The 23,299-nt window shown below is 37.7% G+C and overlaps 1 protein-coding gene across 1 annotated transcript; it reads right to left on the reverse strand.

Moving 5' to 3' along the window:
• Positions 1 to 1,524: 1,524 nt before the first annotated feature.
• LOC127647067 (syndecan-4-like) lies at positions 1,525 to 14,161 on the reverse strand. The gene is made up of 4 exons (XM_052131142.1): positions 13,967 to 14,161; positions 3,858 to 4,058; positions 3,066 to 3,264; positions 1,525 to 1,994 (listed from the first exon to the last, which is right to left on the reverse strand). Exons 1-4 carry the CDS (start codon positions 14,030 to 14,032, stop codon positions 1,834 to 1,836), a joined length of 627 nt encoding a protein of 208 aa, XP_051987102.1. The 5' UTR covers positions 14,033 to 14,161; the 3' UTR covers positions 1,525 to 1,833.
• Positions 14,162 to 23,299: the final 9,138 nt, after the last annotated feature.

A 23,299-nucleotide genomic window follows, 5' to 3' on the forward strand; every position in this document is an offset into this window, starting at 1 on the left:
ACTTTTGGTCAAGTTCACCCAAAATTAAACTTCTAGCATAATTTACTCACCCTCATGTTGTTCCAAACCCGTATCGCTTCATTTCTTTGATGGAACACAAAAAGGGATGTTGGGCACAATGTTAGCTTCAGTCGCCATTAACTTTCATTGTCATAGCATCTTTTTTTCAATACAAAAAGTGTTAATGTGATTGTGACTTATTCTGCCTCTCATTTTGGGTTCTGCAGAAGGAAAGTAATACGGGTTTGAAACATGAATTTTGTTCAGAATTTCAGAAAATTTCAATAATGTTTCATCTGACTTTTTAATAAGGAAGAAAACTTAGGAACATCATTAATGTCAACATATCTGAAGATTTTAACGGAAAAGCACACAAGAACTCTTCAGATGGTTATGTGCATAAAATAGCTTTATTTTCAACAGATCAGAGCCTGCATGTAGAAATCAATGATTCATTGACTTCTCCATTACATCAGTGATTTTTATCTGGATGTGACCAAAGCAGCAGATTTGTATTATTTTTCACCATGCATGCAACACATGGCTTATTCACATCCCACTTAACTACTCCAGAATATCCTTCTAAAAAACATAAATAGATTCAGCTTAAAAAAAGAAAGGTCTAAAAGGAAATAGAAACTCTTTAAAAAAAAATCTGTTTTGAAAGACTAACAGCCTTTGAACTTTTGCACTACAATGTATATTTAAAAAAAAAAAAAAAAGTGATCACATATACAACAGCTGAAAGGGGGAAAAAGCCCCAACCTGAAGGCAGGCAATACAATGACAAGAAAAAAACAAAAAAAAACAAACACACAACATCTAAAAAAAATAAAACAAATAGAACACTGAAAAGAAACAAAAATGTTAGTACTAGCATTGGTCATTGTTTTTGAACAGATACAGACACAACTGTGTTTCACATGTTTGTCAAAAAAAAGCAAATACCGGGATGAATTATACGAAAATTAAACATTGATTTTGGCATTTAAATATTTGGTAAATAAAAAGGCTGTCAAGAAATGGCTTATGGCCAAGTACCAACATTTAACATTTTATATACACACAGATCCCTGGATGTTCAACGCCAGTTTGCGGTACATTGATTTTCAATCAACGGCAAAATCTGTACCAGATAAAGTAGCTTAGCTGACAGTCAAGCAGCACTGTAGTGGATCTAGTCTCTGAAGGAACTTTTATAAAAACACCACAGCCATTACATACGGATATGTGGAATGAACATTATCCTCCAACGCCATGTTCGAAAAAGATATACATTAGGATAGCACATCGATTTCAAATGTTGCACTCCGTAGCAAAACAAAGAATTTCGTTTTAAAGATAGACTGCATGCCCACAATTTGGTTCCATCTCTGATGTTTAAGATTTACAGCACACATATTTAAAAACAAAGACATTTTAAATGTAAAAAGGCTACAGTAACCGCCTCTCTAGGTGGTTAAAATTGTCCATTGATGATCAGAAGCCTATAACCTCTGAAAGCGCCATTGCACCTTGTAGTGTAAAAAAAAAAAAAAAAAAAATGGATGCAATTGGCCACATGATAAAAGGCAATAAATTGAGGAAGTGAAAACAAAAAGACAGTCATCTTCTGAATTGAGCAGTTTGCAAACAGCCACAGTCCTCTCCAAGTCACTTTTCATGACTTATGAGATTTCAATGCAAATGTCCAGTCAGTAATTATTCCTGTGAGGTCCTTCTGTGTTGTCGTGGTATGTGAGAGGTTGGTGGCGACCCGTCGGGCTGAGGCAATGTGTGAGCTTATAGTTCAAAAGAGAGAGAGAGACGGAGCGAGTGTGTTTGCATGTATGCTCATGCATAGATTTCTGTGGTGGGAGCTTTCTTGTAGATGGGTGTCTTAACGAGGTCGAAACTTCCTTCATCATTTTTCTTAATGCGGAGAACGAAGTGGACGAGGAGGACGATGAGGAGTATGGCGAAGACGAGACCAACTGCTGCTCCAGCAATAACCGCTACAAAACAGAAACAGAAATGTGAGGGAGGCGTAACCAAACTACAATCTGCTTCATGCTTTGATTTTGTTAATATACAGTGGGCCCCAAAAAGTGTTTGGACATTTACACCACATATGAATGTCACTGCATTAGATAATGAAAATTAAAAACTAAGTAATTCATTTTATAGAAAGAAAACACAAGAACACACGAGAACACTTTAACATCGTGTGAGCCTGCAACCACAAGTAAATGCATTTCTATATTTACGGTGCATTTTCACATTGAGAATCAATGGGTTCATCCAAAAGATGAAAAAGTTCTGTTCTGAGACCAGGGCAGACAGATAGCACACTGGAGGTTAAGTCATTCACTATATTGGAAGGGAGCATCCTATAGCCTTCTAAGCAGCTAAGTGCATTCACTCCTAAAATCTGATCAAAAGTTTAGTTTCAGGCTGCAGATGATGTTTGGACCACTCAACATGTTTGGCAGAAATGGGACAATGGTAATTAATTACGAATTATGATAATTTCAAATGTAATGTCTCAAAAACATGAATACCAACACTCCTTAGTATTATTTAAAATTGTACCACTTAGTCCCGCTGTCCACATATGTGGACATTTTTTTTAGGAAAACTATTGGCTCTAGAATTTATTTTTGCATGTTTATTAGGTGCTACTAGTAGCAAATGGAAAATGTACACAGCAGTCACGCTCTGGGATCAGGATTTAAGCAAAACATTTTACAAACCAAAGTTTGTTTGGTTTTAAATGAGAAAAACAACTGATATATGGTTCAAAATGAACACCAAGTATTTGGACACATTGTGGTTGTCCATTGTTATTGTGATGAACTACACCTGTGGTTACTCTGCTAGGTCATCTGTGTGAACTTGAGGGGAACTGACTTGGGACCAGTTGGTTAAGTTATTTTTCCAAGAAAGTACAAAAATGGCTCAGAAAATGTAAGTTAGTTCTGAGAAAAGGCCTTTATACAGTGTCCAAATACTCTTGAGGCCACTGTAATACTGATCATTTGTTTGTAAATTGTTAGCTGTATGAAAACTTTAAACTGTGTCCTTACCTGCAAGCACTTCTGTGTTGTTGAAGAAGCTCTCCTCTCCAGCATGAGACATGAGCACATTACTGGTTTGAGACTCGTCTTGGTTTGGTACTTTACGCAAGACAACCTCATTGTCCTGGATCAGAACCTCATCATCAATGGTGGGCTTTGGGGGAACTGGAAGCTCCAGATTAGGGATCCAGTTATCGAGGTCCACAATCTGACAAGAGGAGGATATGTTCACGACAAAGCTTGATGCACAGGTTACGGTCTAACTTTTAAACTGTGTACAGACTGCTTGGTACTGATATTTTGGCAATGCCTTTAAAAACAGCCAATAGGTGATTCTCAAGAAACTAATCAAGAAAATCATATTTAACCCCATATTTTTAGGGCACTTAAGCATACATTTCTCCCCAATTCTCATTTCCGTAACGTGGACGTGACCGGACGTTTTTACCTTTACTTTTCCAGTTATTTTCCTTGATGATTCTCATTACTGTAATGGTCAAATTTGACTATTATGTCTAAAGATTATGCAGTTTGATTATTTTCAAAGATTATAGTAATGGTAAAGACAATTCCAATGGAATACTACTATGATGTATAAATACTTCAAAAAATGTAAATAATAATTTTTGCATTGCAAATTGGGAGCTCAAATGTGCAAAACTGTCATGAAAATTGTCATTAAATTGCATTCTGTAGATCCACTACAAAAACACTATTCTTAATTCATATTTTTGTCTTGTTGCCAGTAAAAATGTGTTTTTCTTCATTATTATTATTATTATTATTATTAGAGTTAATTACCTTGATTTCTGGGATTAACTCGGTGTCTCCAGAGCCTGACATGTCATCATCATCATCCTCATCTTCATCAAAGCCATCCTCATCATCAGTTGTGGGGTTTATGCCAGTGAACTGAAAATCTCCGTTCAGAGTGTCACCGGACGCCTCGAGATCCTCATGGGGCTTGTTTTTTAGAGGTACCCATGTTTCCGTTTCTCGTACCTGCAAACACATGGAAAACAATTAGGTTACACCCTGTGAACATATGCTTAAACGGCAATGAATATTTAAAGGCTTATTTATCCAATTCTCATAGTTTGCATCTCTCTCAAGAGCAATCCAGGGAGGGTTCGAGCCAGTAATCAAGTCTCGGACAGGTGGCCATTTATATTTTTGCAAGAGGTCCAAACATTAAAAACAAATAAAAATATTCAAGAACAACATGACGCAACCACGCAGCATTTGGCACCATGTTCTAAGGGAAAAACATCAATTTTCACACACTAACATGACTCACCTATCCGCTTACATGTTTGAACCTGGTGACTTAATTCACACCAGGGTTCGGCAAAATTCGGAATGTAGGAGTTGGCTCCCTTTCAACTGATGAATTGAATAAATTGCTATTTAAAGAGCCAACAAATGAAGTTCCCATCTTGTAAGGCTGCTGCTACATGTTACACACACTTCGGAATTTCCTTTTTGCTGATTTGACTAAAAACAGTAAATGTACACACACACCTTATAGTACTCCCTTGGTTCGGAATTTCCTTTTTGCTGATTGCACACACACACACACACACACACACACACACACACACACACACACACACACACACACACACACACACACACACACACACACACACACACACACACACACACACACACACACACTTCGGAATTTCCTTTTTGCTGATTTTACTAAAAACAGTAAATGTGCTTAAACACAAAATCTTAATGGTTATAAAATGTAGGCTTAAATTTTATTTATACAAAATATAAATTTAATATTTTTTTGTATTGATTTGAGGTTTAATATAGCCAAGACATTTCCTTGAAAGGTTTTGTGAGAATTACCCAAAGTTATAGGCAAAGGCCTATTAATTTCATTCTATTTTAATATCCAAAATTTTAATTCGGACCACAATTGTGCAATGCAAATTCAGGAATTAAAATTGAAAAAGATACTCAATTCAGTTCTGAATAGTGCAAACCCTGATTAACACACTTTTGTACATTATATTTTGTACCGCTATGTTATAGCAGCGAGTCAGATTTAGCAAGTTACCGCAGGTTTGCGTGTATTGTGTAAACCAATGAAAGAATTCATCAGACAGGAGCTGAGGGTCTTTGTCTCGCTCTCCTGCTCGCTGTCAAAAACAGATTTATCAAACAGGACTCAAAGTTGCACAAACCGGGAAAATCACAAACATTCTTACTGCACAGGTGCGTACTCTTGCCAACTAACATTAAGTAACCACCCTTGACAAATGTCAAACATTACACACAATGATCTGTCAGCCCACAGGCGAACACAATATGGTTAGCACAGCGACAAACTTGATGCTTTAGTCGCTCAAGGGAGTTTTTTTTATTATTATTTTTGTTAAATGAGACCAGAATAAAGACCAGGGGGTCCAACTCATTTTCCAGGAAAACTAGGATTATGCAAACTCCACATGAAACTGCAAGTCATCTCTAGCTTGCTGGTTTTCAAAGATAAGAAAAAGGGAGAGTGAGAAAAAGGGAGAGAAAGACAGAAACCACAAGAGGGTGTGGGTCGAGAGACCGACATAGCTTATGGTTTTCGGCCTTAAAATGCCATAAAACCCCACTCCAAAATCCCCCTACATTAAGAATCGCTCAGCTCCGAGGAAATAAAAGCGTATGAAAAAAGTATAGCGGATGCCCACTGACAGTGATGTGACTGAAAACCGTGGTTCTTTTAAACTAATGGTTAAATTCTCATAAGCAACCCCTTCTTAGCAAAGGTATTACCCACTTGAAAAGATTTAAAAGGAATCCCACAAACCAAACACTATAGACTGAACTGGACTATTAAAGTAAGTCCCCCACAATTCTCAAAGCGCATGAAATAAATGTTAATTTCCCCATCAACAACACTGCAAAACCAGAAAAACCCCCATCAACATTTAAAAGAAACATGATCAAGTGTATTGTGACCAAAGTGCCAATATCTAACAAATTCGACAACACAAGAAAAGGGTTTACCTTAGATTTGAAATCTACTGTTCTACTCTGCTTTTGACGTCAAAACGTAAACCGGTATGCGCGCAACTCCTGCTCATATTGGATAAGTCGTAAAAATGCTGGTAAAAGGTTTTTCACATGCAGCGCAAAAATCGATAAAGGAAAGCCAATTAAAGCATTTTTATAACTTTACACGTTGTTGACTTAAGCAGGACATGAATGTGGATGTAAAAAGCTCAATGTGTCAAAAACGATATTTCATAAGGAACACTTATAACATTTGTTTAATAAGTGGCAGTAGCTCTTTAGAAATGCAAGCAGTTATACACAATTTTTAGCTCTCAAATCTCTTTTGCACATGCAAATATTCAAACTAGCATTGACAGAACACATCGCACAAGGTTCCACATCAGTATTTGATTAAAAACATTTTTCAGTTTCCTAACATCCTTGTTTTCCAAAATATGCAATAACGGGGAGCGTTTTCAAAATGCCGTTCTACATTTACATTTATTATTTTGGCAGGCGCTTTTATCCAAAGCGACTTACAAAAGACGAGACGCTCACATTATAATTAATGATGAGGTCTACACTGAATGTGTCAGTCAAGTCATGCCGAAAGTAGACCGATGCCTCGTTACATTAACACATTCATCTTAAAAAATTATTTTACCTACCTAATATCATGTGTGCATCAAAGCCAGCTCATGATATTTTTTGGTCTCTGATCTAATCATTTTGTTTCGAACCATATCTACAGTTTTTTGCAATAACTTCACTTGAAAATAAAGTAGGATACAAGTTTTTCTGAAATATAGCTCAAGTCTGATGGTCCGTTTGCCCTACACATCAATTAGGACGTTTTTTTCCCCCTGACGAATCCAGTGCAGACAGTCTCAATCAGTTGCGGTGTGTTGCATCAGTTGTAGACAAGGTGGAAGCCATCATATTGCTTCAGGAAGACCTATTTGGATTAGATGTATTTGAAAATACAATATTTGTATTTTAAATCTAGCACACAAATTGTATGGTACTTCCCTGGTGCTTTTTAAAAGCTTGACAGCCTCTATAGTTACTATATAACCCATTTATATTGTACAGAAAAGAGTAGCCCTATTATTAGATCTTTTTTTTTTACAGAAGTCAGAGAATCAAACATGTTTGGAACAACAGTGAGGGTGAGTAAACCGCGACAACTTTAGATAAATTTATTTTCTGAAATAGTTTTGCGTGAACTATCAAAAAACATGATATTTGTAGTGATAATATGGGAAAATGAAAACCATTGTAATAAAGACCATAATTTTTTACCATTTATTCAGTTATCTATGGTTTTATTCATTAACATGAACTAACAATGAATAAAACTTTTACAGCATTTACTAATCTTGGTTATTGTTAATTTCAACATATAGGCTACTAGCACATTTTTAAAAATAAGAGTTGTAGATTTTAACATTAGTTTTTTGATAAACTAACATTAACAAAAGATCAATAAATACTGTGAAAAAATTCTGTTCATTGTTAGTTAATGATACCTAATGCATTTACAACTGTTAACAAATGTAACCTTACAATAAAGAGCTATCAATATAGTAGACTGTTGTATCCATAGTTTTTGCTTTCCTATATTATGATGATTTTATTACGAATATCAAGGTTACAATACTTTTATTTTATTAGTAAAACCATTGTAAATATATTGTGAGGGCACACAAAACTATTTCAGAAAAAAAAAAATGTCCTGCCCTGTCCTCTATGGGGTACCGTACTTTAAGGATCCCATATAATAGGTTTACTAATGGCACTTTTCCACTGCACGTTACAGTTCGACTCGGCTCGCATTACTTTTCTGAGCTTGCTTTTGCACTGCGGTTTAGTGCCGCCTCAACGTGGGTGGGATTATAGGCAGATCGTCATAGTTGCGCTGCCTCTACTGCAGTGACATCTTAAACGTGACAAAACAATAAACATTAACTCAACCACTAGCTGTTAGCTACTTCCCATTGCTCGCCAGTCTAGATAGGAGTCCGTTTGGTCAAACTACTTCCACTTTTCCTTGATGGTTCTGTAGTCACTTTTACATTTTACTTTACTCCTACACTGTTGGTAGGTCCTGTGGTAGCAGTGTGTGGCCAACAGCTGAGACACTTCCTGAAGTGATCCTCGGACCAATCAGTGATCTGCAGGGTTTTCATGTCACATTTTGTATCGGCTTGGCTCGCAACCTCGTCTGAGGTGGTACTAAAAAAATTTTTTTTTAAAAAGTACCAGGTACTATGCACAGTGGAAAACCCCCAAAAAGCAAGCAGAGTCGATTCGAATTGTATCATGCTGTGGAAAATCCCCATAAGGCATAGTAGCTCTTTCAAATGAAAAGATTGCACATGCATGTACATGTCTACAGGTATGAATATGCGCTAGTGCTCACTGAAATCTCCAGGCCCATCTCAAAGTTAACTGTATAGCCAAGGAGTGACTGAAGCAAAGCCTGTGCAAATTTTCCAGCTTACTAAACTAGGTTTCAGTCAAGACTAGCAAAGCTGGGAGTAAATCAGACCATCTGCTGACAAATGGGCAGACATCTGTTCAAGTGAGTCACAATGGGAGAGGGAAAGAGAACCAATCGCAATCAGTGACTGATTCATTACTGTGGTGAACCACACATAGCTTGTCTTTGGTGATCAGCGGATTAATGAATGTTTGGAGTTTAACGGACAATATTTAAATAACTTTGACCGTTTCAAATCTCAGTTTTGTGATAACGACGTCGGTGACCCTGACGTTTACATGAGTGACGCTTGTGATCATCTCCTTGCTGTCCTTTCAGGTCAAAACAAATTGCAGACTTAGTCCTCAACACAAAGCCATCTATCAGTCCCAGCAATCTGATTTACTCGTGCATTGTGTCATCTGATCTCCTCGGGAGATATACAGTACATTTCTCACCCAGCACAGGAGGAACATTCTGCTTCACAATCACAAACACTCACAGGACAGCAGAATTCCAGATTCCTTCCACCTTCATTGGAACTATTTATAGCAGTTTTCCCCACACACCCAGTTCTATCTCACTGAAAGACTCACCTTCCTGGTAAGGGAGACGTCATTGTTCAATCACACTCCAATTTCTCACTCGAACACCTGTTCACTGCCCTGAAGCATTAGTGCGTGTGAGGAAACAAGATGGATCTCTTCCTTAAAGACCTTCAAATCAACCAAACCAAACAAAAAGGACCATTTAGCCTCTTTCTCTCCCACAGGAAGTATGATCGTCCTTTCCTGCTATTTGTCAGTAGCTTATTAATGAAGCTTCTCACAATTACACCTTTTTAATACACAATGAGCCATTCTGAATGTGCCAAACAATCAGTTGTGTTATAGCAGTTATACAATCTTTTCAGAGCTTTCCTGACAGGTTAAAACCTGAACTTAATATTTAAAGAGATTGAATTAAGCCATGTTTAATTGACTAGGATTGTTGAAAGTACAAGGGTCATAAAACTGCCATTAATAAGCCTATATTAGGCTGGAGTTAGTATCATAAAGTACAATGGATTTCAAAAACTGACACCATCTATAATGGGGAATCTAAAAAAAACAAACAAAAAAAAAAAACAAAACACACCGCCACGATTTACTCCATTGTGACATTAACTTCATGAAATAAAGCACATTTCCCAATTACTGTAATGTAAAATCCTTTTTTGTATTACTGTAGCCTAATAATGAAAATAATTCTGTCTGGACACAATGATTAAAATGAAAAATACATTAAACTTCATGATATGTTTTGTACTGAATTTTAAAACCTTTCAAGAAAATGACTGCGTCCTATTTTATACCAGAATCTAAAAAAGGTACAAAAGAGATATATATATAACACAAAATATACATGTTGTGCTTCAGTGCACTTTAAACCCTATTAATTTAGCAGAACTCAAGAATTTTAGGCAATCGGTTACATTATTTATAAGTTCCAAGTCAATAGAACTTTCAGATCTGTATTTTTTTACTACGGCAACTCGGATAACCGCTCCTTACAATTGTGGTGAGAAGAATATAAATCTCAGAATGCCATTCTGAGATGCGGGTTGGTGCCGTTTTGGTGGCATGAAGGGAAAGAGAATTCAAGCCTTCACCTCCAAAACTAGACCACTATTGTGCAGAAAAAGAGCAAGACCGATGACAATAATATAGAACATAACCTGGGATACTGCAAGTTAGTGGTCAATTATTAGATGTGAAAAAATGCACTGGACATCAATGGTGTGTTTAGACTGACTTTGGTCTGGAGACCTGAAGAAAACACCCAGACGGGTGTTTATTTGAAGAATGGGTATTTTCAGGAGTACACACATTGGCACACCAGGAAAAGACAAAAGGTATGATGGAAATGTCATTGCTTAGGGGGAGGCTTTAGTAAACACTGAAAACTTGCTAGGAGTATATAAAAAGGCAATTTAGATAGACAAACCCAAAATACAAAGGCTGTTATCACAAGTCAACAAATCAATCAATTACTCAATTACATTACACCTCTATTAGTACAGCACTACTAAAGTTGTTGCACCCACTCCACCTTAAGTAGAAGAAAACTAAAACTCAAGCAAGTGGATGTCATTATGAAGGACAGCTGGTGGCTGGCAATCAACAATTCCAAGTAAAGCCTGGATAGCATGTGGTTAATGGCACCACAAGCAAAAGAAGAGGAACTGCGACGGATGTGGTCTGTTAAATTACTCTAAAACACATAGGGTTCCCTTTATATGGCCTCAAGATATTCCTTTGCACTTGCAAACATCAGCTTTCTTGCAAAGGCCATTCCATTCTTCAAATAAACTCATTGAGAGACATAACACAAGTTGCTGTCACTAAGAATTTTTAAGTAGGAATAAATGCATTCTTAACAGTTTTCACCAAAGCAGCAAATAAAACCTTTTTAACTCTGTGCCAACACTCCATCCTCAAAAGCAATTTACTTGGCCAGTGGACAGCAATGCAGAAATCATTATTACATCCTGGTATAAGTATTCATCACAATCAGTCTTTAAGCTGCCATTCAGATCAGCCCTACACCCCAAAAATAATTGAATAAATAACAGAAAGCCTTTTTGTATGCAAATCACCCAATATCTAATTCATAACTCTAACATTAGCTGGACATCTTACATAGTCATTAGATGGCCAATACATGTACAATACTTCCAAGAACATATGGAGAGGAGGGATCCCATTTGGAGAAAGTGTGTTGGAAAGACAGATGGAATTAGAGTTCAATCTTATCTACAACTAGACAGAATATATTTTGCTTTAAAATGGTCTTGAGTTACTACTACTACTACAATGACTGTGTATCATTACATAAGTATAGGCTAAATAGTGTGACATGTTCTCAAAACAAACAAAAATGGAGTAGTGATACAATGTTAAAAGTACAATTCTAATATAACAGAAACCAAGGCCAAATAGAGAGAAAAGTGAACAACTTGAGGATTTAAATTAATATTTCAGGTTCATAACAAGTTGAGCTCAATCTACAGCATTTTTTTTTTTTGGGCATAATGTTGACTATAGGGCTGCACGATTCGGACAAGTCATATTGTGATTATATTGAAAAATATCGTGATTTCAACTGAGATAAAAAAATAAATAAATAAACATAGTAAGTGAATACTTTATCAAAATTTGGTAATGTTTTGACCATGTAATGTCTACTGCCAATAAAAAGGCTACTCTTTGAGTTCACACTTGAGTCCTCTTAAAAATAACTAAACTTGGACCTTTTCACTTCAGCCACATCCAAATAAATAAAACAGTGAAACAACAAGAAAAACAAAAACTGTCTTTGCACTCATATTGTACCTGATTTTGTCCAATTTGTGATAGGGTCACAGCTTGCCACTAATCATTATTTTTGGAACCCAGTCAACTTGAATATTATATCATTGTAATATTATATTGATTATTATTATTATTATAAAATAGCAATACATTTCAGAAATATTAGGCTACGTAGTAGTTCAGGGCTGGGTATTACCTGGAACCTCATGATACGTACTGCAATCCACATATCACGATTCGATATACTGAGAAACATCACGATAGCATGATTAGATGGCGAATCAATTCCAATTTCAATTTCAATTCCAATGCATTTGGGTACATTTAAATGATATACTGATGTCTGACGAAGAACATGCAGCTCGAAATATCACATGTGTGTCTCTTTGAGCTCATTCAATTAATTTGAAGTAACGGTGTTCAAACTTTGTTGGGTGTGTTCAAATAATATGAATACACAAACAGTTGAATATAAATATTGATACAAGATCATGAGAAAAAGAAATTTCAATATTTTATTGTATCGACACCGCCCTAATGTAGGATTACCATAATAAAACCTTAACTCTCATGGAACATTGCGTTTACATACATATGGTTTACTTTTTGTGGCTATACTTTTGAAACGGTCAGTATTTTAACATTTACAGATTGGCACTATTCACTTCCACTAGAAGTCTCTCACTAGAACCTACATGTTTGCTTTAAAGAAAAGGAGTGACAAGTTGAAATTAATTTTTGGGGCAATCAATATTGTTCCACAAATGCCGTTGATTGAGCTTAACTTGTATTGAACCCAGAATGTTCCTTTAAGTGACTGTGTGTCATGTTGAATTTAAGCAACACTCTTGTCCAGTGGTTGAAGTGAAGAGACTTGGATGAAAGAGACAGACCTTTTAAACCCACCGAAGTGTGTGAAACCCCAAAAGAAGGCTGGTCAAGGTCAGGAGGGGTCACATTCCTCAGGAAAAGCAAAAGAATGGAGATTGAGGGGGATGAAAGCAACACAGACACTTCTGCGTGATTCCAAGGAATGTTGCGGCCTTCTCTGCCTCGAAGGACCAGGGGTTTGGTGTGTGCGAGCTTGTTCCCAAATTGCCTCCTGAGATGAATTTGATCAAATCAAACAGTCTGGTGTACTAAGAGGCCAGCTATTTCTCAGATGCATTGCTGAACTCATGTTGTAGCACTGCATAGGAGAATATTACACATTCAAACCCTCAACAGACAAGGTCAAGAGACATTTCTCAAATTCTACATCTGTTTGTATTGAGATGTGAATAGATATTGAGGTATCTGACAATACCTTTCCAAAGATCTGTGTGAGAAACGACTGTTTTGGCTCAGAGCATTTGCATGACTGACTGGTCATGCACACTGGGTGGCATTTGCCTTCTAATGCAGCCCTGCTCCCCACTTGCCGGCTGCAAGACATCTGCACCCAGCTATTCTTTTGAATTATGAAAGATCTGCCCAGCACACAGCTGTGGCATCTTAAATCACAGGTGTTTCACTGGGTGATTGCATATAGTGCATCGGTGGAAAAGTAAACTTCATAGACTGAAACATAAGTGGAATGGATCCAGTCTAATTCAAATATAGCTAGTTATCACTGCAGAGCAAAGAGTGTCACATAAAAGCCAATCATTCGATTACTCAACACATAGGAATGAGCAAGACAAGCTGGGTGCCAAAAGCCGCGAAACTCACGTTTTAAAATATATAAATAACTTACATTGAAAGCCAGAGTTGTGTATCCATATGATTGTCTAATCTTAACAGCGTTTTAAAGATACTTTTCCCTTAATGACAACTGATCCTAAGAATACTTGGTAAAGTTAAAGAACATCATTTAACGTGCTCGTTTTGTTGAAATTGTTGTTTTATCAAGTCTGTTGTCAGAGGGCTAACGCATTCGATAACACCTCATCAGCTTTACTTGACTGCAGTTTACCCATTAAGACATAACCCAATTTTTTCTTTAACTGGGTTTATAAAAACAAGTAGCACACATTTCAACCCTTTATATCTTAATTTCCCTTGAATGTAATAAAACTTTGCTCGTCACTTACCGATTCTGCGAAGACAGCCACCGCGGACAAAACCAACATGAGGTAAACTTTCATCATCTTTTTCATCAACTAAACCCCACACTGACTAACGTTGTTGATAGATTCCAAAGTGAATTACTCAAAGCAAAATTGTTGGTCCTTGTTTTGTTAGTCCTCTCTAACGACGTCCTCTCTTTCATGTGTAACGTGTGATCACAGGGTTTATATAGGCTATTCCACCAGCCTTTACTGCGGCACATGACCAATCATGAATTCTAATGACGTAGTTGCGGAAACTCCGAGAGCACAACAGGCTTTCAAATATAATTTCGAGTCTATAGAAATCGAATGTGATCAAAACAAACACGAAGGCCATCAAATTATGTTTTGATTAAGATTCGTTAATACGAATTTTAGGCGGTTTAAGCAACTATGTATACTTAATCCTAAGTATTTAAAAAAAAACAAAAGTACTTTGAAAAGTTCACATGGTTCGTGTCCTTACTTTGTATCCATCAATTATAATTATCAATAGATGGATTATACAATAGATCAATACATTAAGCATGAACGGTTGATTTAATAGGTTGGAAAACGAAAACATGCGTTCAGGGAATGTTTCAATGACCAAAACTTCCGGGATTTTTCTGAAAGTAGGCTACTTCCCCTTTCCCCTCAAGAGCTGGAAAACGTAAACCAGTTAACGTTCCGCATTTCATGTCTTTGTTATTTCGAAACTCATGATCTCTTATGTCAAGTTCATTCAGGTTTTGCTTGTATTGCATCATGGATTAAACGGTTTGCATTTCCACAAAATGAGGCGTCACTGTGCTGCTTAACCAATCATAATAACAGGAAAATGTATGAATAACACTGTTATCTTTAACACTTCTATTCTAGCATGACTTTTAACTGGAAATCACTTTTACATGTCACAACTTGAAGAGAGAGTAGCCTAGCTCTAGTCTCCAGTCCACTTTATTCAACCAAACCATCACAATTTTTGTAGAAACAAAATATGTTACTCTAACGGTGGTTAGAAAGAAACAGTGGTTATCACTGGTTATAATTCATTATTAATAGTAACAAGGCTTAAAGTAAAGCAAATCATACAATGTTCATCAGGGTTTTATCTAACAAACCTTGTCACTAATGCATGTATCTGAATGTTCATTGCATACTACTGTGTGTTTGGAATTACCTTGTTGGCAAATTACTGAGTCAAAGGTAAGTGTTTTACTTGACCGGCAAATGAACTTGATTCTGATTCCAAACTTGTCAGATGAGGAATAGTGATTGGATAAGTACATTGCATTGGCACCACCTAAATTGTCATGATGTATTCTGGACCTGAGCACCACTTCGAAAAGATGATATATACAATACAATCCCCAAACTCTGCATCTTTCATTACTATTAAATGGCACTGAAATAATATCTATAAACAACATAAATAGCTACATTCATGAACTTCTACATAAATTCTGTTGAAATGTTTTGAAACCAGAAATGTTCTTTTCTCATCTATGCGTAATGGAAATAATTCAGCAGCCACATCAGATGGCCTATAAAATAGCAGAACTGTCTCATAAGCTTAATGTTGAAACAAAGTTGTAAAATGCAACAGCTGCGTATCTGACCAGACTCTTCTCCTGAGGTCACAAACTGTCCTATATTATGAAGTGAGAGAAGAGTTTGAGCTAATTTCAGCCTTGATTTGTTTAGTCTCACTCTGAGTACATTTTAAAAAACATGATGGAGGGTTTCTGCTCTAGGAATGCCGTGGAGTCTGCAAACACCTGTTGACTTAATGATGAAGAGAGCATGAGATGTTTACCTGTTGGGGAAAAAAAATAAAATAATGTTCAGTTTAAAATAGCCTAAATCAAATAACTCCGGTTGTCACTGAAAAAGTAAATATAGCAGAAAAGATTTAGTACATTCTACATTAAATAAAGTGCAAACTTGAAAATATTAAGTAAACTCTACATTTGTACTATATTAAAACGTAAAAAAAGAATGGTCTAGCTTATAAATAAATATTATTCAAGATTGTTTGTTATTTTAAAATGCGCAATCATGCATCAATCCTGAAGTAGAAAACCTTTTTATATACCAGGGGACGGCAACCTGCCATTGTAATTTTCCTGGTCAATGGCTGTGCCGACTTTTTTTTCCTGTTTTGCCGTTTTCTGATTTTATTGTTTATTTTTCATAAAAAATTATATTATCAGCATAACAGTTTGAGTGAAAAATTTGGGCAAAACATGAGGATTATGATTTAATCATGACCCTGCATGTGAATTTTCACAGAGCATCTTGTGAAAGTGCTTTAATTAAAGAAAACATGTCCTTTTGTACAAAATGAGAAAAAGTTAATGTCTCAAATTTGCTTTGATTACTGATCACTAAATTGTGTGGAATCTTAAATATTTCTTATGTTATGTCATACTACATTTTACTAAATCACACAGAGCTGGGTAATCAATAGCACGCAAGCAACAGCGAGAGAAAAGAAGGCTATTTTATTTATAAGAAGTTTTTCGCACCTGCATTCCAGTCTACATCTTGGTGAAATCCTTCCACATGATCACGCAGCATATTTTCATCAGCTGAATGGGAGGATAAACACTATTGAAGTGTGACAAGATCTGCACTTTGTGCAAGGCATTCGAGCATGTGGGGAGTATCCCGTGCGTGATATGTTATGGCCTCGTGGCAGACGTATGCAAGTTGCTGCATGTAAAACAACTACACATCTCGTTTTACCACCCCAAGATGGACGGATTAGTGGAGTGTTTCAGCCAGACCCTAAAACAAACGCTGACGCGAGTGGTAACTGAGGATGGGCACGATTGGGACCTCATGATACAATAAGTGCTGTTCGGCATCAGGGAGGTCACCCAGGCATTCACTGGGTTCATGCCCTTTGAGTTACTGTTTGCACGCCAGCCCCGGGGCCTGCTAGACATCGCCCGGGAGGCCTGGGAGCGACAGCCCTTGCCGCACTGAACAGTGATTGAGCATATGCGTGAGATGAGGGAGAGGATCGACAAAGTGATGTCCCTGGTGTCAAACATCTGGCGGAGGCACAACGGGCTCAGCAACGTATATACGACCACCCTGCCCAAGCTCATGAATTTCACCCCAGAGACTGGGTCCTAGTGATGATTATCTGTGCCATGTACAATTACGGCACCCTCCGCTTCTGTAACGACTTCTGGAAATTGAATTAAGTTCACAGCTTTGATGGATACCCCATGCTCCAAGTGGCTGGGCCGAGTGTGACGTATATCAATCCTGGACCTTACCTAAGGATACTGGCAAGTGCCCCTAGCCCCATTGTCCAAGGAAAAAAGGCATTTAGCACCCCTAGTGGCCACTGGCAGTACCGGGTGCTACCCTTCGGACTACATGGGGCAGCCGCCACCTTCCAGCGTATGATGGATATCCTGAGACCACACCAGGCATACATGGTGGCTTACCTGGACGATGTAGTGATTCACTCGGAGTGGTGGGAGGACCAACTAGACTGACCGCGGAGGGTGCTGACCAAACTGAGAAAAGCTAGACTCAACGCCAACCCAAAGAAGTGCCACCTAGGAGTATCAGAGACACGCTACCTGGGCTCTCAGATCAGAAGAGGTCTGATCATGCCCTAGGAACACAAGGTGAAGGCAGTAAGCTAATTTAGCCAACCAACAATTAAAACCCAGGAAGGTGCATTCCTTGGGTTTGCAGGGTATTACCAATGCTTCATACCTAACTTCTCTATAGCCTATCCCCTAACAGACCTGACCAAGAAGGAGCAGCCTGAGAAGGTGCACTGAAGCCAGCCTAGAGATGAGCCTTCCAGAAGCTGAAGAACACCCTGGCCTCAGCTCCAGTCTTACACACCCACCAGCTGCCTCTTTCTGCAACAAATAGATGCCTCGTATACAGGCTTGGGAGCCGTCTTGTCACAGGCCCAAGAGGGAGAGGAACACCCCTTAGTGTTCATACGCTGGAAGCAAAGGACTCTAATGCCTGGATTGCATTTGGACCTATCATGGAGTGTCTGACATGACCACTGTGGTAGTGACCACTTCCCAATCATTGTAACCATCAAAGGAAGAGAGGTAGAAACAAAGATGGCAAATTAAAAAAGATATTTTGTTTCAGTTTCAAACCCTCTGTTATGAGAGGCTTGCACAGTTTCCAGAAGACAGCCCTGATGCTATGCAGAAGTTTACTAAAACGCTTATAGCTATAGCTAATGATACAATCCCAAGAACATCTTTAAATATGACACATAGGCGACTTCCATGGTTTGATAATAAATGTAAGGAAACCATAAAGAAGAAAGCTGAAAGGATTTTCTTTAGACACTCGTCAACTGAAAATCTTATCAAACTCAAGATGTGTAGAGCACGAGCAAGAAGAATCATGAAGTTAAAAAGAAAGCTGGAGAAGATTTGTTTACAACTTGACAACAAGTACTTCAAACCAAATATGGAACTTGATACAGGTAATGAAGGGAAAAACAATGGCCCTCATATACAACACATCAAACAGCATGGTACACTCCTGACGTCAAAACAAGAAATTGCAAACATTTTAGCAAGAACTTTCAAAAGAAATTCATCTATATAGAACGGTCTTCCTGCTTTTCGAATATTTCATGCTCAACAAGAAAAAGAGAAGATTAACTTTGGCTCCAGCAATGCAGAGCCCTACAACCAACCCTTCTCCATGGAAGAGCTACAGCAAGCTAAAAAAACACACGACACAGCTGTTGGACCAGATCATGTCCACTATCAATTCTTAAAGAATCTACCCCACCTCTTTCTGAAAATGCTTCTTACAATTTTCAACTCCATCTGGATATTCAGAAAAATCCCACCTGTTTGGCATGAAGCAGGAATAATACCCATTCCAAAGCTAGGAAAAGACCATAGTGTTCCCATAAATTATCGCCCTATAGCCTTAACCAGCTGCTTATGTAAAACAATGGAGAAGATGGTCAATGATTGCTTGGTCTGGGTACTGGAATCTGCCCAATGTGGTTTCAGGAAAGGTAGAAGCACTACAGATCATCTGTTTGTATTGAAAACTATATTCATGATGCTTTTATTAGAAAGGAGAATGCTGTAGCTGTCTTCTTTGATCTGGAGAAAGCCTACAACATGACATGGAAACATGGCATTTTAAAGGATTTGTATGTGATGAAATTTTAGAGGTCACCTGCCAATCTTCATTTACATTTTGTTTTAATCAATGAGACTTTTTAGAGTAAAGATAGCAAACACCTTGTCCAATCTACATAAACAATAACTTGGTGTACCTCAAGGTAGTATTCTATCAGTAACTCTCTTTAGTATTAAAATAAACAGCATTGCGAAAGTCATTATTTCAAAGTCACTGCTCTCTCCCACCTGGAAAAAAGGAACACATATGTGAGAATGCTGTTTGAAGACTACAGCTCAGCATTCAACACCACAGTGCCCTCCAAGCTTGATAATAAACTCCGGGCTCTGGGCTTAAACAGCTCGCTGTGCAGCTGGATCCTGGACTTCCTGTCAGGCAGACATCAGGTGGTTAGAATGGGCAGCAACATCTCCTCATCACTGACCCTCAACACTGGAGCCCCGCTGGGCTGTGTTCTCAGCCCACTCCTGTATTCCCTGTACACACATGACTGCGTGGCAACACATAGCTCCAATGCCATAATTAAGTTTGCAGACGATACGACGGTGGTAGGTCTGATAACTGACAATGATGGAACAGCCTACAGAGAGTAGGCACAACCTCTCCCTCAACGTCAGTAAGACCAAGGAGCTTATAGTGGACTTCAGGAGGAAAGACAGAGAACACAACCCCATCACCATTAATGGAGCACCGGTGGAGAGAGTCAGCAGCTTCAAGTTCCTCGGTGTCCACATCACTGAGGAACTCACATGGTCCGTCCACACTGAGGCCATTGTGAAGAAGGCTCACCAGTGCCTCTTCTTCCTGAGACGGCTGAGGAAGTTTGGAATGAACCACCACATCCTCATACGGTTCTACACCAGCACTGTAGAGAGCATCCTGACTGGCTGCATCACTGCCTGGTACGGCAATAGCACCGCCCACAACCTCAAAGCCCTACAAAGAGTGGTGCGATCTGCCAGACACATCATCGGAGGTGAGCTTCCCTCCCTCCAGGACATATATACCAGGCAGTGTGTGAAAAAAGCTCGGAGGATCATCAGACTCCAGTCACCTGAGCCATGGGCTGCTCTCACTGTTACCATCAGGCAGGTGGTATCGCGGCATCAGGACCCGCACCAGCCGATTACATGACAGCTTCTTCCTCCAAGCAATCAGACTTTTGAACACTTGATCTCTCACGATCAATATACATCAGCACTGCACTTTATTAATCTTATTATCTCACACTGGACTGTCATAATTATATTCTCTTTACAATACAACATACTGTATATTTTTTATACACTGTATATACTTTTACTTTATTGTATGTGCACTCTATATTGTGTGTATTGTTTACTGTACATTGTACATTATTATTGTGTTGTGTAATTATGTGTACATTAGATATGTAAATTTTTGTTGTAAATTGGTATATGTCTCGTCACTGTCATGAATGCTATGTTGCTCGGAACTGCACACAAGACTTTCACCCACTGTTGCACTTGTGCATATGGTCGTGTGACAATAAAGTGATTTGATTTAGTTCTGATGTTCATTGTAGTTTATATGTAGACAACATTTGCATTTGGTACAAAAGCAAATACATGCATCCTATCGAGCAACTGAAGATAAACAAATTGCACTCCTGGTCAACTCAGAATGGTTTCTAGTTCTCACAAACAAAAACTGTCTATGCATTTCTGTCAGCTCCCTTCATTGCACAACGAACCATCAACTTTGAGTCCCCATCAAAGAAATTAAAGAGAACAGGTTCCTTGGCATGAACTTTGATAGCAAGCTGTCTTTTATCCCTCATATTAAATTATTGAAAAATAAATGTTTTAAAGCTATGAAAGTTTTAAAGGTTTTATCCAAAACCAAATGGGGAGCAGACCGTTCAGCTCTAATGAATCTGTACAGAACCTTGATTTGCCCAAAGCTGGACTAGGGAAGCATCATTTATGGATCAGACAGGAGATCATGTATACGACTTCTAGATACTGTTCACCACCAAGGTATTCAACTGGCCTTAGGAGCATACAGGACATCACCAATTCAAAGTTTATATGTGGAAGCCAATGAACCTTCCTTAGAAATCAGATGCCTAAATCTGACCCTACAATATGCAATCAAACTGAAAACAAATAGGCCTAAAGAAAATCCAACCTATCCAGTATTTTTCTCAATTCAACTTTCAATACTTTATGAAAGAAAACCAAGTCTCATTTGTCCATTTGGCCTACATGTAAAAACCCATCTGGAGAATCTGAAAGTGGACCTAAACATTCTGGAGCAGACACATTTTGAGACCCATGGCATCTCAAAAAGCCCAAAAATCCATCTGGATTTAACGAGAAAACAAAAATCTTAAACTCATCTGAATGAATTTTACCAACAATTCCTGGATATAAGAGCAGTGTTCAACATATCCCAATATAAACAGATGGATCCAAATCTGTAAATGAAGTGGCAGCAGCCTTTGCAACAAGTCAACGGTGTCAAGGCATCTGCATACCCGACCAAAGTTCAGTTTTTACTGCAGAAGCAAATGCTTTATTACTAGCACTGAAGTTCATTGAGAAATCATTTTTAATGATACCTGATTCTAAATCATGTGTGGAAGCATTGGAGTCTATAAGTACCGATCACCCAACAATCGTGAAGATTTTTAACAAAGTGTCATCTATGGAAATGAACAAGCAGATACAGCAGCCAAAGAAGCATTATCCTCACAACCAGTGAAATGCTCTATTCCATTCACAGACCTAAAACCAACATTAAACATGAAAACAAAATGGCAGTCAGAATGGTATCGATGTTTAACCAACAAATTACGGGAAATAAATCCAGTTGTTGGGACATGACACATATTCCCTTTTAATAATCTTTGGGATCAAGTAACTTAAACTCGATGCCGGATAGGATGTGCAAAGCTCACACACCAATTTTTACTATCTGGAGAAAATTCACCAAAGTGCCCATCCTGTCAGAGCCCACTATCAATTAAACATGTCTTACTGGACTGTAACGCTTCTCCACACTTGAGGAACCTGCATCTGTTGACATTTTGAGAAGGCTTTTAACCAAGTAAATCCAAATGTAGTTTTAAGGTTTTTAGAAAAGATCTTAAACACCTTTTTTAGTTTTACTCTTAAAAAAATAAACTGGCTCTCACCATGAATATAGCCATAGAAGCTGTGGCATTAAAACAGGAAAGAAAGAAAAAGAAAGAAAACACTCTGCTTAAGCATGAGGAAGGATTACATCAAGATTTAGATTGGAATGCAGATGCAGAATTTATATAAATAAAATAGTCTACTCCTCTCTCGACATTGTTGGCCTGCCACTTATTACCCCTACACATACCAATGCTGGCACGTGTGCCATAGGTTGCCGACCCCTGTTATATATTGTATATTTGCTCATTTGAGAACATTTCACAGGTTAATAAATAAGTAAATTCAAAGCTGGTGTTCCTAGCATGCACAGGGCGTGAATAATTAGAGCTTGCATGGTTTCACTGTTTATTTACCTAGTTTTTATTGTTGATTTGGCCTTTAAGTTTGTAATTCTAGTTTTGTGCAGTCTGAAGTTCATTTTCTACACAAAATGACCTGTTCATGATAAAAAAAAAAAAAAAAACACCTTTTGACTGTTAACACCGTCGTGTTTTGGACTCCAAGTGTTGAGGGTATTTAGTTTTTATTGCCTGTAATGCAAGGTGATGTTGTCCAATAAACTACATGGCATGTATAACACTTCCCTGTGGAAAACTTCAGTATGTCTATGGTACATGATTAAACGTGCTTATAAAGGAATTCCAATAATACGTTCATTAAAATTTTACTAAATATTCATTTTATAAGTAAAAGATTTATAAGTAAAGCAGTATGTTTTAAGTTACATTTTCTCACTTTAATCAAAATTATGTCATGAAGATTTTCCACACAGTTTTCTAAGTAAATTTTAATGGTATAAAATTAAGTAAAATCTACTTAGAAAAACTGTTTGAAGAAAAAAAAAAAGTGCAAAATACAAAAAATCTTACTAGTCATTTTTTTTTTTCAGTGTAGTGAGGACACAGATGGGGAAAACATTGTGTTCATGAACACACAACCATTGGTCACTCCTAACATATAACTTAGTTAGAACTTTGTACTAAAGAAACAATATTACCCTGTT

Source organism: Xyrauchen texanus, chromosome 7, assembly GCF_025860055.1.
Source record: "Xyrauchen texanus isolate HMW12.3.18 chromosome 7, RBS_HiC_50CHRs, whole genome shotgun sequence".
NCBI classification, from domain to species: Eukaryota; Metazoa; Chordata; class Actinopteri; order Cypriniformes; family Catostomidae; genus Xyrauchen; species Xyrauchen texanus.